A 17,477-nucleotide genomic window follows, 5' to 3' on the forward strand; every position below is an offset into this window, starting at 1 on the left:
GCACAGGGGCATCAGGGAGTGGGGGGATACATGCCGAGGCTTCCTCAGAGCAGATGGGCTCCTGGCTTCGGGACAGAGCTAGGGACGGGAGCAGGGCATCGCCGTCCCATGGCCGCTCACTGCAGGACGTCTCCAGGAGCCTGGGAAAGAGTGGCAAGGGCTTTGGACATAGCTCCTCCTGTGCCAACCTTAACCCACGCTGTAGCCCATCTTCTCAGGGCCCACGTACCGCAGATAGTACACAGCCTTCGTTGCTCGCTCCTGATAAACAAACATATTCTTCCGGTTCACCACGGAGAAGGCATTGAGCACAGAGCGCAGGGCCTGGATGGCTGTGGGAGGAACATGGGTTCAGGAAACTCCCTTCTCCAGATCCGCCCCCACCTCGACCCCCCTGAACTCTACCTGCCCTCTCATGTCAACCACATACCCCGAGAGACCCCCATGCTGGGCCCCATTTTGAGGCGTGAGTGGACTCGAATCACGGTTCCCCACACAACGTCACAGGAGAAATGGCCAGGGACAAACTGCATGGTGGCTGCTAGGTATCCTCGGGGTCCACAGCTCTCATCAGCAGTGTAATCTGGGGGAAGGGAGACAGTGGATCAGAAATGGGACACAGCCCTCTGCCCTCAGAGACTTCTCACCTGTGAACCGGCCTACCTGTCCTCACTCCCCCTACTCCTCGGGCCTATTACTCTGCAGGGGGGATAGATGGTCATTTTGGGTAATAAGATAGGACCATGCTTTTAGGAAGATAAGTCACAGCACAAAGGTTTTCAGAACTATGTCAGGGAGATGTAGAGAAGGAGCTAAGAAAAGGTGTCAGGCAAGGCAAAGCATGAGAAAATCATGAAGATAATGCCAAGACACTCTGAGCCTGTCAAAACATATACATATACATATACATATACACACACATAAACATATACGGGGTACACAACATACACCCCACTTGTGTACTCATTGGGAGTTGCAACAATAACCCCATTAAAACAAAAAGGGCATGACTGCTTACACACACGTGCAGCAAAGGGGGGGAAAACTACGTCCTGTGCTTTGGAGGACAGCTATCCCAGAGAACCCAAAGGGCAGTGTGGCTCTACGCGAGAGCCCATGGCCATAGCCCATGGCCTCAATCCACCCTTTTGAGGCTTCCAGGTCGATGAGGAACCTTCTGGTAGGTCAAGGTGGCAATTTGGTTTCCCAGAGAAGCTGCTGTCAGATGTGAGCAGCATACAGGACACCTGGGAGGCTGCAGAGTCTGGAATGGAATGCTGGTTGCTAAGGGTTTCAGCAAAACCATGTGGAGAGACTAAAATGAGGAAGGGCTGGGCCTGGATTCTGACTGATCTTACATCCTGGGCTGCTGGGAGCCATTGTGAAGTAAAAGTGCTTGGCTGTCGCAGCTCATACTCGATTTGCAGAAGATGCTTCAAAACCCTGGTTAGTCCATCAATTATGGGGATTCTGCTTTGATATGGAATACATCCCAGGATGAGCTGAGAGATGTACTCTCCCGGAGCTGTTAGGAACGTTCATCCGCAGACTTGCTGAGAATGTTAAAGATAAGGAGTGATCTGACTTTTATAACAGAGAGACAATGGCAAAGGAATGGCATGATCCGGCTTTCCTCTGTGAGTTGGGGTGAGAGGTCATGAGGAGTAAGAGAAGGGAGCAGAATTGCGGAGACTTCAATTACCATCTCGAGTAGATTATCACGTTTCCTAACCACGACTAGAAATCTCAGAAACCCCGAAGGGTTCTGTGCCTGCCTGCCTGCTTGCCTGGAGGGACAGCCAATCAGAAGGCAAATCCTTCTACTGGCCCTCAGGCTCCACCCCTCTGCTTTTCTCCCCTGTGAGCTGGCCCACTTGTCCAGGATGCCCCTGCCCCCTTCTTCGGCCCTGTCTATTACCCTGCAGGGGAAAGACGGTCATTTTGGAAAACAAGGTAGGGCCAGGCAGAGGCGTGCATTTAGGAAGACAGGTCACAGCAGGGGCCTCTTCCGTGCACCTTCTCTCCTGTATTTCTCCCCCTCTGCTGGCTCTTTCCCGTGGAACATAAGGGTGCTCAAGTTTCTACCTTACTTTAACTTCCTGCCTTGCCTCCCACCTTGCTTTAGTTTCTGCCGGATCTACTTTGTCTCCTCCTCCACTGCCAGGCTACTTGAAAGACCAATTAGTCCCAGCTCCTCTTCCCGAACATCCTTTCATGTCTCCATTTCCTCTGGTTTCTACTCCCGTCTCTCCATTGAAAGCATTTTCACTAAAGTCACTGATGAACTCGCAACAGCCAAACCTGCTGATCTTTTTCTGTCCTCTCCTCCTTGCCCTGCCTGTATTACCTGGCACCGATGGCCAGTTAATGGTGACTCTACCCGCAGCTTCTCAACAGAGTCTTCGATAAAGGCAAGGGCAGCAGCATCCCCTGGGGAGGGAGGCTCCTGGGTGGGACCCACCATCACTGGGCAGGACTCACCATCACTGGGCAGTGGTGCCCGCTGACGGGAGTGGAAGGGGGTCTCGCTGCGCCATAGATCTTCTTCACTCTCAGCCACCAGAAGAGAGTTACACACGTGACTGTCATGAAGGTCCTGAAGAAGCAGCCGCTGGGAGAAGAAGGAGCAAGGTCTCAGGGAATGGAAATATTCCCCCACACAATGGTGGGGGTGGTGAGGGGTGATCCAAGGCTGGAGAGAACGCCCATTATCACTGGGGGTAGGAAGTCAAAAAGAGCACCTGTAACCACTGGGAGCTCAGTGATGACGTCTGACAGTCACTGGGCTCCGGGCTCTGAGCACTGAAGCCCAGTTAGGAACATCTGTCCCTCCTCTTTGCCAGAATCTGCTCACCATCTTAAAAAAATCTCTTCTTCCCAGCTTTCCCTGACACTGCAGGTGGTCAGATCCCTGTTATATGCTCTCACACCAGTCTCTGCTTTTCCTCTGTAGAAGCCTTCACAATTGTAGCAGAAGCAGTTAGTGTGTTTTAGTTGTTCCATGTCTATCTCCTCCACTTGACGTAAGCTCCAGAGAGTCAGGGTTTCCCTGTCTTGTTCACTATCATGTCCCACATGGTAGCACAGTGCAATGAGAGGGAGCATCTCACAGTCACTGGGAGGGGACGGGAGAGTAACCCACTCTGGGGGTGGGTTAGGGAGAGCTCCCCAGTTTGTAGGGAGCCTGGGGAGTAACAGCATCCCAGTAACTAAGGGTCAAAGAAAACATCCAAGATGGATCAACGGCCTCTGAAGGTCAAGTTCCTGGAAACCCCTTCCTCATCTGGGCTGTGGCCCATGCCTGGAAAGCCCTGCCCCCGGCTGCCTCTTACCTGGTTGACCTCCCTGCAGATCTCCCCAACTCGCCTCACCAGGAGCTGCTGCAGGTGGCGACACTCGGTGCCTGGCCCCCCATCCTCCCGAATCAGGCTCCTGGGAAGGATGGATCAGACACAGAATTGCAGTGGGAAGGGAGTGGGGGGAGGGTGTCATGGGCGTTGCCGCCAAGAGGAACCATGAAGAGGAAGGAGGACTGGACAAGGGCAAGTAAACAAGATGGGAACTGGGAAAGATGGAATTCTCGATAGCAGTTCTGGAAGCCTGGGTTCCATGCTTGCCTCACCAGCTGCCATACTGAGGCTTCCATCATGCAGCTCACCTTCTCTACCCTCAGATCTTCTTCCTCAGAATGGTGGGTCCTCCCTTCTCTCAACACCCCCACCCCTCTCAACACTGTGACTAGAGCAGTACTGAACCAGATACCTAGGTATGGATCCTGGCGCTGCCGCTTATGAACTGAGACCTTGGGCAAGTGTTTAACTTATCTGTGCTGGAGTTTCTTCATTCAGACCACGAGGATAGTAATACCTCATAGGGCTGTTACAGATTTAATGAACTGATCCGTGTAAAAAACTTAGAACAGTGCCTGCCGCATAGCAAGTATTTGTTAAATATTATCTATTATTCCTTATTTTTATATATCTACAGCTCCTGAAGCTGCTGTGAACTACAGATGCTCTTAATGCTCGGCTAGGAACCAAAATCCTCATCAGCTTTTCAACTCCATTAGGAAAGTAGAGTGATGTGCTTTGCTACAATCTGTGGGAAGTGGTCAGGAGCTCCCAGCCTTAGAATACAAGTCAGACCCCTACCCAAACCCTCAGTTCCAACTCTAGCCTTCTAACGACACTGAAGAGGGGTGACGTGGGACCAGGGAGAAGAAGCAAACATCAGAGTCGGGTGTAGGGCCCCGCTGCTCCTTACCGCGCGTGTGCATACACTTCCACACGGTCCTGCAGCACCCGGACGATGAGCCAGAAGTCAGGCAGGCAGGGCCCAGGGAGGCCCGCAAGCGAAGGCTGTGGAGGTGCCGGGCCAGGCGGGGTCCGCAGCGTGAAGGGGGCCTTCTCCCCTGGGGTCTCACTGGGACCCTCACTGTCTGAGCCACTGCTGCCACCGTCGTAACCTGTGTCAAACGTGCTGAAGTTCAACCCCATCCTTAGGCTCATCTGAGCCCCAAGTGTATCAGCTCAGTGGGCCCCTCCAGGTTAATCCCTTCTGATGGCCCTGCCCAGATGTTTCACTGTGCAGCCCTGAGTCCACTTCCCATCAGCTTAGTCTTCTGTGTCCTGCCAGAGCTTACCTAGGTGGTCTGAGTCCACACTGCCCTGACTGGACATGAGTCTGAGTCCCCGGCTGGGCCCAGGCTGGCTCCCTGGGAAGAGAAGGGAAATGCCTGGAGCCTCTCTCAATCCTGCTGAGGATGCCCTCTGAACGTGGAAGCAGGGCCAGGGAGGTGCAAGTCCTCTCTTACCTCGCTGGGGCAGGCTGGGCAGACTGATGAGCAGGGGTCCCTCAGAATCCTCTGGAGAGCCAGGGGCTTGGGGGCTGGCTGTCAGGGCCTGAGAGGCAGGAGGTCAGGACGGAGTACAGGCCCCACACTTCCACCACCACCTGCTCCGTTCCCAGGTCAGCCCAGGAAAGACTCACCTCCCCTTCGACGCCTTCCGCCCTGTCCTCCTGGCTGTGCCAAGCCCAGGTCGCCGAAGGGGGCTCCCCACGGGACCCACCTGGCTCCTGGCCAACTGCCACAAAGAAGAAGCCACTGTCAGCGTCCTCAAGAAGAACATGCCCAGGGAGGTGGAGGCGGCGGAACTCCTGGGGAGCAGGAGCCAAGGGCAGAGGTTAAGCAGGACAGCCCTCCCTGATCATGGCACCCCACACTTCCTCATCAGACCCTCACAACTACCTGGTGAAACAGACACTAGCGTCCCTACTGCTGAGTTACAAAAAGGCTCAGTGTCTTGCCTAAGGTTCAGCAGGCCCCGTGGCAACGTTGAGCTGGGTCTCTTCCCACTGAGCTGGGCTGCCAGGCATGGGGTAAAGGTCAAACAATAGGTGAAGAGGTGAACTCAAACCAAGAGAGGGCCTTCCGGTTCTGTATGTGGAGTCCAGGGATGGACGGGCCCCCAGGTGACCAGGGAGCATTCTGAGGGCAGCATACCTCCTTGAATTGTGTGAGGGAACGCTCTGGCCCGAACACAAAGCTCAGTGGCAGAGTTTGGCGAAGGCAGGTGGAGCGTCCAAGAGAGCTATGGATGTGGGCAGCTGCACGGTGCAGGGCAGGGCTCTGGGGGAGGCCCCCTCTTCGGAGTGCCCCCACCATCTCATCCTCCAGCAACCAGCGGATCTACAGGTGGAGAGCAATCCAGGAAGTGGTGAAGGGCACCTCCCATGCTGATTGGGACATCACTGCACTCTTAGATTAGAAGATACTGGAAGATACTCCACCTCACAGACTGAGAGAGGTCTCACTTGGACCCCAGCATAAACAGGGTACCTTACCTCACCATCTGATGGAAAGGGTATCAGTTACAGTGTTGAGGGGCTGTCATTTAGGTTGGGGGAGGGAAGGCCCTCACCTCACTCATGGTGGTCTCAATAGCCAGCCTGTGGGGTGTGGCCAAATTAGATAGTCCTGGGTGCCTAATTGGAAGAAAGGTTTAGATATTGGTTTCCAGAAAACAAAACCAACAGGGAACAAGGAACTCAGAGAGGGAGCATAAGGAACTACCTGTCTTCTCCTGGAGGTGGCAGTGGGGGCCCCAGGCCATCATCGGATGGTTGCCCTGGGGATCGTGGGAAGGACGTACTGCTCTCAGACGTTGACCTGAAACAGGGTAGGAGCAAAGGTCAAAGGTCAGCAGCTATTACCCTCCTAGGGCCTCCTCAGCATTACTTTCTTGGAATCCTTAAGGTACCCTTAGTCCCCAGGTGCCCACAGATTCCTTAATGGTCCCCCTACTCCAACAAGACCCCAGATACCCCCCACCAAACTTGCTGTCCCACCGGTGGTGTTGAGGGTCTGAGGTCGGGGGGAGCTCCACTTCCAGGGGCAAGGTCAGCACAAAGACGTCCAGAGTGACACTGAGGTCCCGTAGAGGAACTCGGCCTCCAATGGGGGAGCCTTCCAGACTAGAAAGCACCTGGCCTGGGAGAGGGGGGAAGTCAGGGGTTACTGCAGCCCTGGGATGAACACAGCTTCCGAGTCTCCAGGGCTAAAGAGTTACACCCGTAGGTTCTCCCTGACCCCCAGGCAGGCAGACAGGCTGCATCGGACCAGTGGTCCTCCCCTAGGCACCCCAAACTCACCCAGGCAGGTGGGCAGGCTGCACACGGGTACTGAGCTGTGCTGGCCACGTAGCCGCACGGAGCATGTGAGGTGCAGGAAGAGTGGTGGCAGGTCATGTGCCAGGCTCTCGGGCCCCGTGGGTGAGTCGCCCCCCAGGATGCTGAAGGAGTCTTCATCGGGGTTCACCGTATCTGCGTCTGACAATGAGGCGGAGTCCAGCCCAGCAGGCCCCAGGTCTGGTTCACGGCTCTCGAGGTATTCCACCTCCAGCTCTGGGTCACTCTCGGTGACCACACAGCAGGCAGATGTGTCTCCTAGAGGTACACGTCATGTGGTCAACAGGATAGGTTGGCAGCAAAGGCCCCCGAATCCTGGCTTGAAGCAGCCTTTCCACCTCTACCCGCTTGCCTATATACCTTCTTCTCCCATGAGCTCAGCCTCTGAAAACTCCAAGTCACTGACTTTTCTGTCTCCTGCGTCCCGGGGGCCCTCATCCTGGGCAAAAGAAAGAGACAGTATGATCCAAGGCAGGGCCTCAGGGAACCAAGAGTTAAGAGGATCCGGGTGGGTCAAGCGGGGCCTCTGGGGCTACAGGTTGCGGGCATGAGGGAGGTCAGGGAGAAAGCCACTCACCTCATGCCTGCTGGATGGAGGGCAATAGAAGAAGTAGTGGGGATTGGAGGGCACTGTGCGGAAGTAGAGACCGCTGATCTCCAGGAACTTCTCCTGTTTGGGGGTTAGAAGGAGGCTATGATGTCAGTCACTGCTCAGCAGGACACTGCTCCCACCCTAGAACAGACACTTATACACCCCCAACCCAGGAGAGACCACTGCCCCCCTGTGCAGGCAGGACTCTGCCCTCTCTACCCTCACCTGGATGAGGCTATGAAGGGCATCATGTGCCTCTCCTCTGAGCTGGCAGATGTCTGTCAGAGATATCTCCAGGCCAGGGTCTGGATGGCCAGGGACACGGGTGCTCTGAAACTCAGGCTCGCTTAGGTCCTCGGTCTCTATGCTGAGTGGTCAGGGTGGGGTGGGGGACAGTGAAGTGTTAGGAACCATCAAGGCCTAAATGAGCCTGCTTCCCGAGTGGGAGCAGCACACACCTGTCTGTCTTTGCCTCTAGGAAGGGTGCTTATGAGCACACGACATGGGCGGGAAGAGGCCAGAACCAACCCACCCGTGTTGGCTCTAACCTCCACATTTCTTAGTGGCTGGACATTTCTGTGAAACAGAGGAATGAGTAAGGCTGACTCCCAGTTTTCTGATTGGACCAGTGGGTGCAGGGAGAGATCTTTCACCGTGGAGGAGGGACACAGGCGGAGAAGCAAGGGTTGGTGGGAAGAAAGTGCACTCGTTTAGGAGGCATGAAAGGTGTGCGATCTAGACCTCCGGAGAGAGAACTGGGCTGGGCTTCCGATCTGGGCATCATCAGTGTACTCATCCTTCCGCTCCTTCTGTTTCCCCAGTGCTGATCCACTACAGACACCAGACACGTAGCCGTCTGTCTGCATGCCTCTCTCCCTCCCTTCAACAGTTTTTGCTTCTACGAAACTCACAGTTTGGGGGACTATTACTATTATGTGAATGTCCTCAGAACAAACTTCTACTTTCACTGATGGCCACTGACAACTCGCCACCCCTAATCTAGCTCAACACTCCACACCAGAACAGGAGAGCCAGGAGAACAAGGAGAGTAGGAGAGGAAGACCGCCGTGGGTGCCAAATGGGAGAAAGAAGCCTGGGCAGGAGGGGTGGGAAGCCAGGACAAAGCACGGCTGGGGACTACCGTGCACAGCCACTCCCCCAGGTCAGAAGGCCCCTGCTTATAGGGGCTTTGTCTGTGTGCCCCCTTATACGTCATTCAAGGACCATCCCAACCTGGACTCAGAAGCCAAGACAGCTCGTTCCCGAGGCTCGGGGCCCTCCTCCACACTGCTGCTGAAGGGCCCAGGGCTGAGAGGACCAGGGCTTGGGGGTGCATGAGGCAAACCCCGGGTGTGGCCACACAGTGCGAGCAGAAAAGGGGTGATGTCTACTTCCTGTAGTAGCTCCTCACAGGCATCCACTGCTATCAGCATGTCCTGCGAGGTCACGCTCTGTGCTTGCTGCAAGCTCCGGAACAGCCCTGGTGGAAGTGGAAGGGGCCACGAGGGTCAAGCTCTGCAAGGGCCTCTCCAGTCCCTATGCCTGTAATCCTGCAAAGGGGGCTCCTCCCTGCTACGGCGTCACACTCACCACGGACGTAGCATCGCTGTGCATGCTCCTGCAGCAAGGCACAGTGCGTAGCTGCCTCCTTGTGCCTGGGCTCCATCCAGGCTGAGGAGAGGGAAGGCTGATCGAGGAGCTGAGTCCTAGAAACAGGAGGAAAGAGACGGCTTGGCCAGCTCCCCTGGTGACACCTCGGACTCACCATCCTCAACCTTCCAGTGGACCATCCCTAGGTCCCTACCAAATGTATCCACGGCCCAGCAAGCTCAACTGATGTGCTGAGGAAGTCCAGCACGAAACGGGCAGGACATGGCTCAGAAGCTGAGTTCCTGCCACTGACCATCAACCTGTCTGTCCGTACCCGAGTATGTATCTGAGCCACAGCTGGGGGCCACGGTTGGCTGGGGGTCGGGAGAGGACCTAGGTCAACACTGAGGGCACTCACCGGAAGACGAGGTCTCGGGGTGCCTGAGGGGGCTGCACACCCACCATCTGCTCCCTCAGCGCTTCCAGCGAACAGCTATAGATGTAGACAGGACACCGGGTCCGGGGCCCGTCTGCACCCTCTGTCTGTGAAGCCTGGCGCCCAGTGTAAGCTGGTAAGTCCCGATGGAAGGGTGGGCTCAGCTCTCCTGGATTCTGGGCACTGTCTGTGGGCAAGAGGTGGCACATGGCTTTGAGCCCTCTTATCTGTTCCCATTCCCGCTGCTGCTTAATTGACTTAAGAGTCAGCAGCCTTACCGCTGGCTGGGGTGACACTGAGGATGGGGACCTGGGACTTTGTTGCCCTGACCCCAGTTCCTCCCAGATCTTTCAGGCTGGGAGCCCCACTCCAGTCCTCGAACTTAGACTTTGTTTCCTCTTGAGAGGGTCCCTCCAGGCCATAGGCAGCCAGATGCTGGACATCTGAAGAGGAAAAGCAAGACATAACTCAGAGCCGCCTGCTGGACTGGTGAGGGAGCTCCAGGGCTTGTATCTGAGGGGGTTAGTGAGAGAGGTCAGCGGTTGGTACCTGAGAAGGTCGCAGGGAGGAAAGTCAGAAACACATGCTGGGGGGTCACAAGCCTTGCATAGCAGCGCCACTGAGGGGGCTGGGCAGAGTTGACAGGCCCGAGAGTTTCAGAAGGGCCTAGACTCTGTAAGAGAGAAACAAACTTAGAGCCATCTGTAAGGGACCATCCAATGCCCGCTCTCTTCCTCCACCCGAGAGTCCATCCTCAGGGATAGCTTGCAAGATCAGGGACCAAGGGGAATGATGGCATCCTGTCAGTGGAGGGGGACACTTAGTATCCCCAGTGATGGAAAGCTGGGGTGTGAATATGTGGGGACGGCAGGAGGTCACTATGGCAAAGGGCTCAAGGGGATGCACCAGTGCTGACCCGGGTGGGAAGAACTGAGTCTCCGCTGGCCTGGGCGCTGCCGCCTGCTTCATCCTTCAGGATCCCACAGTCCCCCAGCGGTGGCCCCTCTGGACCTACAATGGGGGTAGAGCGGGGTGGGAGAGAGCAGGGCCAGCAAGAGAGGCAGGGCTCTGAGGTGAAGGGAAGGGGAGGTCAAGACCCAGACAGAAGCCACCCTGTGGGGTGGGGGAAAGCGGCTGGGCCGAAGTCCGGTGCTGGGAATGAGGCGGGGGCTCACGTGGACTGTGGCAGCTCCTCCGCAGCACCTCACGCGGGAAGGCAGCCTGGTCGGCGGCGGACAGCGGGATCTCCCGGTCACTCAGCTCCTGCCCCAGGCAGCTGTGCAGCAGGCACAGCACCATGTCGTTGGCGGGACAGGGCCCCTCGGCGAGAGGGACACCCTCTGGCTCTGCCCGACACACACTCTGCTCAGCACCAAAGGCCTCCTGCTGCCCGGCGCCCCCGGCTCAGCCCCAAACAGCCCGGCCCCTCCTGCAGCCTCCCAGCCCCCTCCTGCCCCCTCACTCTTCCGCTCATACGCAGACTCATCTGCCCTCTGTGTTCTAACACTCCCTGGCTGGCTGGCGCTCTAGGTACAAGGTTCACCCACCTCTGGAAAGCAGAAGGAAGAACATGTGGATCTGCTGGCACTGCGGCAACAGTCCCATTAGGTCAAAACGGAAAGGGATCTCGTGGACACAGGCGTCTCCTCCCTGGTCCAAACCTGGGAGGGAGGGAAGGAAGACAAGAGCGCAGTGAGGCCACAGTCCCTGTCTGTGGCTGCCTTCTCCCCACCCGCTCCCCTGCTCCTCCCCAGGGCCCCCTCCCCACTGACCGTCAGAGACCCTCGGCTCTGGGGGCAGGGGACTCCACTCCTTGCTCTGGCACAGCTGTATCAAGTACTCAAAGCTCAGCATGGAGCCTATGCAGGCAGCATCCCGAGGGTGGAGCTAGAGGAGGAATAGCAGAGGGCAGGGGTCAGCCCCTCGTGGCCAAGAGGACCCCAGCCTCCAGCTCTCAAAGAAGCCCTCACAGTCACGGACATTCAGAACACGGAGATTCAGGGGGGACCAGGAAGCCACCAAGCTGTGCTGCTCCCAAGGGGATGCACCCAACCTGGTAAGTGGTGGGGTACTCCTGAGGCCACTCACAGCTCGAGGGATCTCAGAGTACGCCAAGTCCTGGAGGTGCCTCCAGCTCTCAGGGCCAGGTCCCACTCGTCCATACTGCGGCTCCACCCACACCTCGGTGACCAGGTTGAGCTCCGAGTCTCCCTCCAGGGCCTCCACCTCCACATCATTGTCATCATCTGTTGAGAAGCTAAAGGAGAAAGGGCTCTGAGCCTGGAAGAAAGGAGAGTCCAACCCACCACCACCTGGTTGGGAGTTGGTCCACGGAGGGTGGGAAGGCCAGGGCACACGGGACAGCCACAATTTACACGTGGTCTTTCCAGACCTGCATCTGCCCAGTAAAGCATCTGGAGACAGTATCTCCCACCCTAACTCTCAGCACTGGGAGACAGAACTTCAGGGGACAGTAGGAAGAAGGGGGGATGTGGAGCAAGGCGGCTCAGAGAGGGGCTGGGCCTCACCTGTCCTTGGTGGAGGTAGAGTGCGGGGGGAAGAGGATGTACTGGACGACGCACGTGTGCCTCTCTTCGACTGCAGCCTGCCCCGGGGGCTCATTCTGGGACAGGATGGGAGAGCTTGGCCCTGCCTCAGCCCAGGCAGAGATCTGGCCTGGCCCAGCTCTGACCCTCAGCACTTTAGTCCCCTTGCCACACTGTCCTGGGACTGGCCTCAGGCCTTGGGTCCTCTGGCCACAGGGTCCCTGTGAGGCAGCGTTTCCAGCAGTCCCAACCCAGCTCAGAGGCGAGTATCCCTGGGATGATGATGGACCTTGGTGGGAGGGGTCGTGAGGGACAGCACATACCTGAATTGGAAGCTCCAGGACCATGTTGATGATTCCTTCCCCACTGCAGGCAAAGTGGAACCCTTCCGAGAGCCGGACTCTGAAGCCCCACAAGAGTGGGGGCGGGGACAGGATGAGATGGGGAGAGACACTCAGTGTACAGCCCCTGCTTCCCACGCCACTTACATACCCACTTTCCAGCAGCCATCCAGGCAGACTTGTCTGCTGGTGGCCCTGCCCAAACGACTGGTCCCTCAGGGGTGGCAGGTCCAGTTAGGGCCAGAGGCCAAAATAAACTGAGTCGGGGGAGTCGTGGTGGGGAGGGCAGCAGCCCACACTGCTCTGTGCTGGATCCTCTGCATAGCAGCGGCCACAGCAGAAAACTGGGGCTGAGACGGGACAGTATCTGGCTTAGACTTTCTGCCAGCTTCCAAACCCAGAGTCTATACTAGACTCTGCCCCAAGTTGCCCAGCAGGCTTGGTGACGTACTCAGTGAGGATGGAGAGGAGATGGGCAATGGCGCTGAGCGGCAGAGCGGGGGCCAGTCCTGATGGGATGCTCCAGAGCCATCGCTGATGGTAGAGGTAGCGGGATAGCGACGCTAGGCTAGAAGAGGCCGAGCGGCCCGACACCAAGGGCAGTGGCCCTGGTGGCTCCAGTGTCAGCAAGAAGGGTGCCCGGTAGTCCAGCGGTAGCTTCTCATACCTGAGCAACGGGGGCAATTCTGTTTATCTCTACTCATACCCAGCTTAGCCGCAGCCCCCCACGTGCTCCTGGCCCTGTCCCCACTCTCTTTACCAACCTGATGAGCAGCTTGTCCAGTGGCTTATGCAGGACCACAAGGCAGGGCCGATCAGACAGGGCCTGCTGTGGCCCCAGCAGGGGGGGTGACTTGGAGGGAGAGTTGCTCCCACCGGCGCCCCCCAGCCCTTTTCGTTTCACCTTGGGTGTTGGCTCCTTGCTTTGCACTCGGTGGGGGAAACGTAAGCGCAGGATTTCTTCCCGCAAGTCCGACACGATCTGAGGGAAAAATGTGATCGGATCCTCCTACTCCTGTCTCTTACAGATGTGGAGAAGGGGCCCACAAGGTGAGACAAGGTGAGAAAGCCTTGTACTCCAAGCCTTACTTGGTCTGGGGGCTCCTCCCTCTACTGGCCCTGGCCCTGGGGAGTCTGGGGAGAAAGAGCTAGTCAACATTCCAGGGCTCCTTGGTCTGGGAGTTAGTCGGGGAGCAGCTCACCTTGTGCCGAGCCTGTGCTGGCGTGCCGATGGGGAAACCCAGGCGGAGCACCATGCACGGGGCCTTGGAAATGATGCGGACCATGTAGAAGGAGGAGGGGGGCTGGTCTGGGGCACTGGGGAGAAACGGGAGGGAGGCCGTGAGCAGCCCTTGGCTGGGAGAAGATGGGTTTAGGAGGTAGGAGGGAGAGGGTTTGGGGTGAGAGGAAGAGACGTGGGAAGAGGGGGAGGGGGAGGAGTGAGGGGACATCACTTTGCCCACCTGGAGAGCAGCTTCACATAGGAATAGCCCTCGACTAGCACGAAGCTGCTCCAGTCACGGAGCAGGGAGGTCAGCGAGGAGTGTGAGATCCTGCACTGGACGGTGCTGTAGCGGCCATTGCTGCCCGGGGTGTGCAGGTGCTTGGGGATTGGCCTGGGAAGAGGGTGTGGAGAGAGGGCAGCCCCCCCAGCCCCAGTCATGGGGCAGAAGAACAGACTGCTACCTCTCTCTGCTAGGTCCTGTCTGAGGATCCGAAGGCTCATGAGCAGGAGGGCTAGGACGGCTCGGAGTTTTCTTGGCCAAGGTCGGTATGGGCTCATCTGCTGCTTCCCTTCTCCATCACTCCCTGTCCCCTCACCCCAGCCCCTCCACCCCAACGATGGCCCAGCTATGGCGGATACCCACGTGTCATGTTCCAGGATTAGCACCAGGCGATGCATGTGCAGCCAACGCTGCCATGAGTTAGCATCCATGGACAGCACCGGCTTCCAGTAGGCAGCGAACTGGGCGTGGGAGGAGTCGGAACCACTGTGCTGAAGGGAGAGCACCTGGGGACAGGAAGGACAGCCCTATAGGAGCGTTCATGAATAACCTCCACGCAGCAAACAGAGCCATGCGGCTCAGGAGGTCAGAGGTGGCACTGATGTAAGGCTAAAGGAACCCATGGCCCAGCCTGGGACAGAGGCAAAAATGGCCTCCAATACGAAGGCTGGATTAGGATGAACGAGCCCAGGGACAGGCTGTGTAGCCCTTTAAAGCTGAATCCAGGCAAAGGATGGAACTTCCATCACTGAGTGATGGCAGGACCCCAGGATGAGGCCATTATTTGCTAGCATAAGCCCCCTGCTTGTCAGTGCAAGGCTGACAGCCGGGGCTGAGTGCGGAGAAAGCACAGGAAAAAGGGAGCCATGGTCTTCAGGAAGTGCACAGTTCACGGTGGTTGGCTGAAGGTGCTGGGGGAGGCCAGAGTATGCCACGTGGAGACGGGCAAGGGGGCTCGCAGTCGGCTGGGAGAAAACCATCTAGACATTCTGCAAGTCTTTACCTCTGACACACCACAGCCTCTCTCTATAGACCCTTCCTTCCCCCAGGGGCGTGGAAAGAGGGAGGGGGCTCTCAAGGAGAAAGCTCAGGGTCCTGGTTTGGGGGCCTCAGATTTGAGAGGCGAGGAAAACGAACGTGGTTCTGGGCTCTAGATGCAGTGCCAATCCAAGTCTGGGTGGGCACAAGATGGGGAGAGTGAGCGTTGGGGCCCCTCACCGGGGTGGTGGAGCCGGGCGGGATGTAGAAGAGAGGCACTCCGCTCTTGGTGCTGTCGGGAAGCGTGAAATGCTCCGGGACTGAGGAGAAGGACTGAAGGTGGGCTAGCATCTGGTCCGTCTGATTAATGCTGCAGAACAAGTGCCAACCCTGAGCCTCACCGGACTCTGGTGAGTCAGAGGAGGGGAGCCGCAGCGGCACAGGGGGCCCTGGACACAAGCCTAATGCTCGGGGTGACCCTCTCTAGCCCCCAGTTTCACACATCTGTCCCTCCACACAACAAATGGGGTACCCCTCACTGAGCGGTGACCTCACTCACCTCTGCAGCGTGTTCCAGAACCGCCGGATAACGTGGGTCCGATACAGCGAGCGAATGGGTTGCCTTAGTGCACAGGACACATCATGCAGGATGTCATAGCCACCTTCCATTGTCACTTCCACCCGGGTGCCTCGAGGGCCCTCAGGCTCCAGGGGCCAGGGTGCCATAGCCACGTACTCGATGCGCATGTTGTGTTTCCACAGCAACACCAGCTTCACCTCCAGCTGGGACCCTCCTTCAGGGGAAGCAGGAGAGCTGGTTAGGGCAGGAGGGCATGGGACTGAGTCCTATCCGAAACCCCACCTACCCCATGGAACTCTAGCCTGGCCAAAGGTTCCAAGCGTGGTTCCACAGAATGCAGGCCCAGAGCCCGCCAACTGACACAAACTGTAGTTTGTAGGAGTAATCTGAAAACAAAGCTAAGTTCAGGACACCACACCATCCTCAGCTGACTCAGCTGGGGCAAAAGGAGATGGAATTGGGAAGCTAAGAGAACTAAGCCCTGAAGGCAACTCAGAACCCACTTGTCTCAAATGACAGGCAGAATCTGTCACTGAGACACCCTCTCATGCACGGTACATGCGTGTCTTCTGCTCTGTTCAGACTTGTGGGATACAGCAGGGCCTAAACCCTTACCTTTGGCCAGTGTCACCTCTCGGACACTGTAACCCTCTCGAAGCCGCACAGACACGGTGCTGACCAAGTCAGCCGGCACCTCCTTCTCAGTGTGCTTCTTCCGGCGCAGGGCCAAGGCAGGGTTGCTGCTTGCGGAGACCAGGTGCTCATTAAACAGGCGGTGCTGAGAGCCTAGAAGACCAGTGAGGACGGGGAAGGGGAAAGTGTTTTATCTGTTAGCTGACAGAGGCACAGGAACAGAGGCTACACTGAGTCGCAAGAGAACTGCGCCAAAGCCGCCAGCCCCAGTTATACTGCTAGTGCCCCGGGGACCCAAGCCCCAGATGGATTCCTGCATCATCTCTAGGTCCACATTATATCCCCCCGTTCCCACACCTGCCCCAGTCTGCCACTCACCGCAGTAATATTCAGGGTTCAGGGCTTCCCCACTGCGCAGGAAGGAGTAGAGGAGAAACGCCCGGTGGTAGACAGTCAGACCCAGGCTGCCCGGCTCGGGCTCAGGACAAGTGGACAGGTAGGAGCCAAATGTTGCCATCGCGATGAACTTCATCAGTTCCACGTTGGGCACATGGCCAAAGCTACAGTCATAAGAATAAACTCCTCCTACCTGAAGAAAGTGAGCAATTAGAGACCTAGCTTCAAAAGAGGCACTGGGCTGGGTGGCTGCTCCCATTCCTGACCCACACGGTGGGAAGTGGGCCAGTGTTCTCCCAAGACAGACCACTGCTCTGCAGCTTTCCTTCCCTGAGTCCTTCTGTCTGAAGCCCATGCCATCTAGCCACACCCCCCTCGCTCCACATCAAATACCAGCCGGCCCCCATTCACTAAAGATTTTGGCCACTGGTTCATTGGATTCCTGTCATCATCTCAAGACTACAGTGTCTAACAAAGTGCTTCTCAAACTTTAGGGTGCACACAAAACACCTGGGGATTTTGTTAAAATGCAGCAGGTCTGGGGGTGGGGCCTGAGATTTTAGATCTCTAACAAGCTCCCTGGTGATGCCAAGGCTGCTGGACTGTGGACCATATTTTGAGCACCAAGCCTAAAGACTGGAGATTGGTAAACAACATATACCCTGTGGTCAAATCTAGCCTATCATCTATTTTTGTAAATAAAGTTTTATTGGGACTTCCCTGGTGGTGCAGTGGTTAAGAATCCGCCTGCCAATGCAGGGGACACGGGTTCGAGCCCTGGTCCGGGAAGATCCCATGTGCCGCAGAGCAACTAAGCCCGTGTGCCACAACTACTGAGCCTGCGCTCTAGAGCCCGCAAGCCATAATTGCTGAGCCTGCATGCCACAACTATGGAAGCCCGCGCACCGCAACGAAGAGTAGCCCCTGCTCGCCACAACTAGATAAAGCCCGCATGCAGCAGCAAAGACCCAATGCAGCCAAAAAGATAAATAAATAAAATAAGTAAAATAAATAAATAAATAAAGTTTTATTGGAACACAGCCGTGCCCATTCATTTTCTTACTGCCTGTGCCTCCTTTCAGGCTATAAGAGCACAGCTGAGTAGTTGTGACAACCACATGGCCCACAAAGCTTAAAATGTTTACTAGTTGGGGGACTTCCCTGGTGGCGCAGTGGTTGAGAATCTGCCTACC

At 56.8% G+C, this 17,477-nt stretch overlaps 1 protein-coding gene across 2 annotated transcripts in view; it reads right to left on the reverse strand.

Annotated features, from left to right (window-relative positions):
- The window catches only part of SZT2 (SZT2 subunit of KICSTOR complex), a gene marked incomplete at its 3' end in the record, with an annotated part of 50,053 nt that overhangs the window by 13,834 nt on the left and 18,742 nt on the right, over window positions 1–17,477 (reverse strand). For both annotated transcript variants that reach the window (XM_081223195.1, XM_081223194.1), the window contains exons 8-45: window positions 16,267–16,477; window positions 15,871–16,041; window positions 15,235–15,469; window positions 14,916–15,045; window positions 14,061–14,203; window positions 13,656–13,808; window positions 13,395–13,509; window positions 12,957–13,174; window positions 12,644–12,859; window positions 12,175–12,253; window positions 11,834–11,928; window positions 11,394–11,562; window positions 11,078–11,192; window positions 10,853–10,966; window positions 10,481–10,651; window positions 10,222–10,316; window positions 9,855–9,978; window positions 9,584–9,748; window positions 9,288–9,492; window positions 8,870–8,985; window positions 8,513–8,759; window positions 7,505–7,646; window positions 7,265–7,357; window positions 7,048–7,126; window positions 6,652–6,945; window positions 6,349–6,490; window positions 6,074–6,169; window positions 5,922–5,985; window positions 5,504–5,689; window positions 4,990–5,157; window positions 4,814–4,901; window positions 4,643–4,714; window positions 4,264–4,465; window positions 3,333–3,432; window positions 2,482–2,611; window positions 431–583; window positions 230–332; window positions 35–140 (exon numbers count right to left, since the gene is read on the reverse strand). In XM_081223195.1, the coding sequence (XP_081079321.1) occupies window positions 35–140; window positions 230–332; window positions 431–583; window positions 2,482–2,611; window positions 3,333–3,432; window positions 4,264–4,465; window positions 4,643–4,714; window positions 4,814–4,901; window positions 4,990–5,157; window positions 5,504–5,689; window positions 5,922–5,985; window positions 6,074–6,169; window positions 6,349–6,490; window positions 6,652–6,945; window positions 7,048–7,126; window positions 7,265–7,357; window positions 7,505–7,646; window positions 8,513–8,759; window positions 8,870–8,985; window positions 9,288–9,492; window positions 9,584–9,748; window positions 9,855–9,978; window positions 10,222–10,316; window positions 10,481–10,651; window positions 10,853–10,966; window positions 11,078–11,192; window positions 11,394–11,562; window positions 11,834–11,928; window positions 12,175–12,253; window positions 12,644–12,859; window positions 12,957–13,174; window positions 13,395–13,509; window positions 13,656–13,808; window positions 14,061–14,203; window positions 14,916–15,045; window positions 15,235–15,469; window positions 15,871–16,041; window positions 16,267–16,477 (5,505 nt within the window). The remainder of the gene's footprint in view (window positions 1–34; window positions 141–229; window positions 333–430; window positions 584–2,481; window positions 2,612–3,332; window positions 3,433–4,263; window positions 4,466–4,642; window positions 4,715–4,813; window positions 4,902–4,989; window positions 5,158–5,503; window positions 5,690–5,921; window positions 5,986–6,073; window positions 6,170–6,348; window positions 6,491–6,651; window positions 6,946–7,047; window positions 7,127–7,264; window positions 7,358–7,504; window positions 7,647–8,512; window positions 8,760–8,869; window positions 8,986–9,287; window positions 9,493–9,583; window positions 9,749–9,854; window positions 9,979–10,221; window positions 10,317–10,480; window positions 10,652–10,852; window positions 10,967–11,077; window positions 11,193–11,393; window positions 11,563–11,833; window positions 11,929–12,174; window positions 12,254–12,643; window positions 12,860–12,956; window positions 13,175–13,394; window positions 13,510–13,655; window positions 13,809–14,060; window positions 14,204–14,915; window positions 15,046–15,234; window positions 15,470–15,870; window positions 16,042–16,266; window positions 16,478–17,477) is intronic.

The sequence above is a fragment of the Mesoplodon bidens genome, assembly GCF_964165515.1.
Source record: "Mesoplodon bidens genome assembly, chromosome: 2".
In the NCBI taxonomy this organism is placed as follows: domain Eukaryota; kingdom Metazoa; phylum Chordata; class Mammalia; order Artiodactyla; family Ziphiidae; genus Mesoplodon; species Mesoplodon bidens.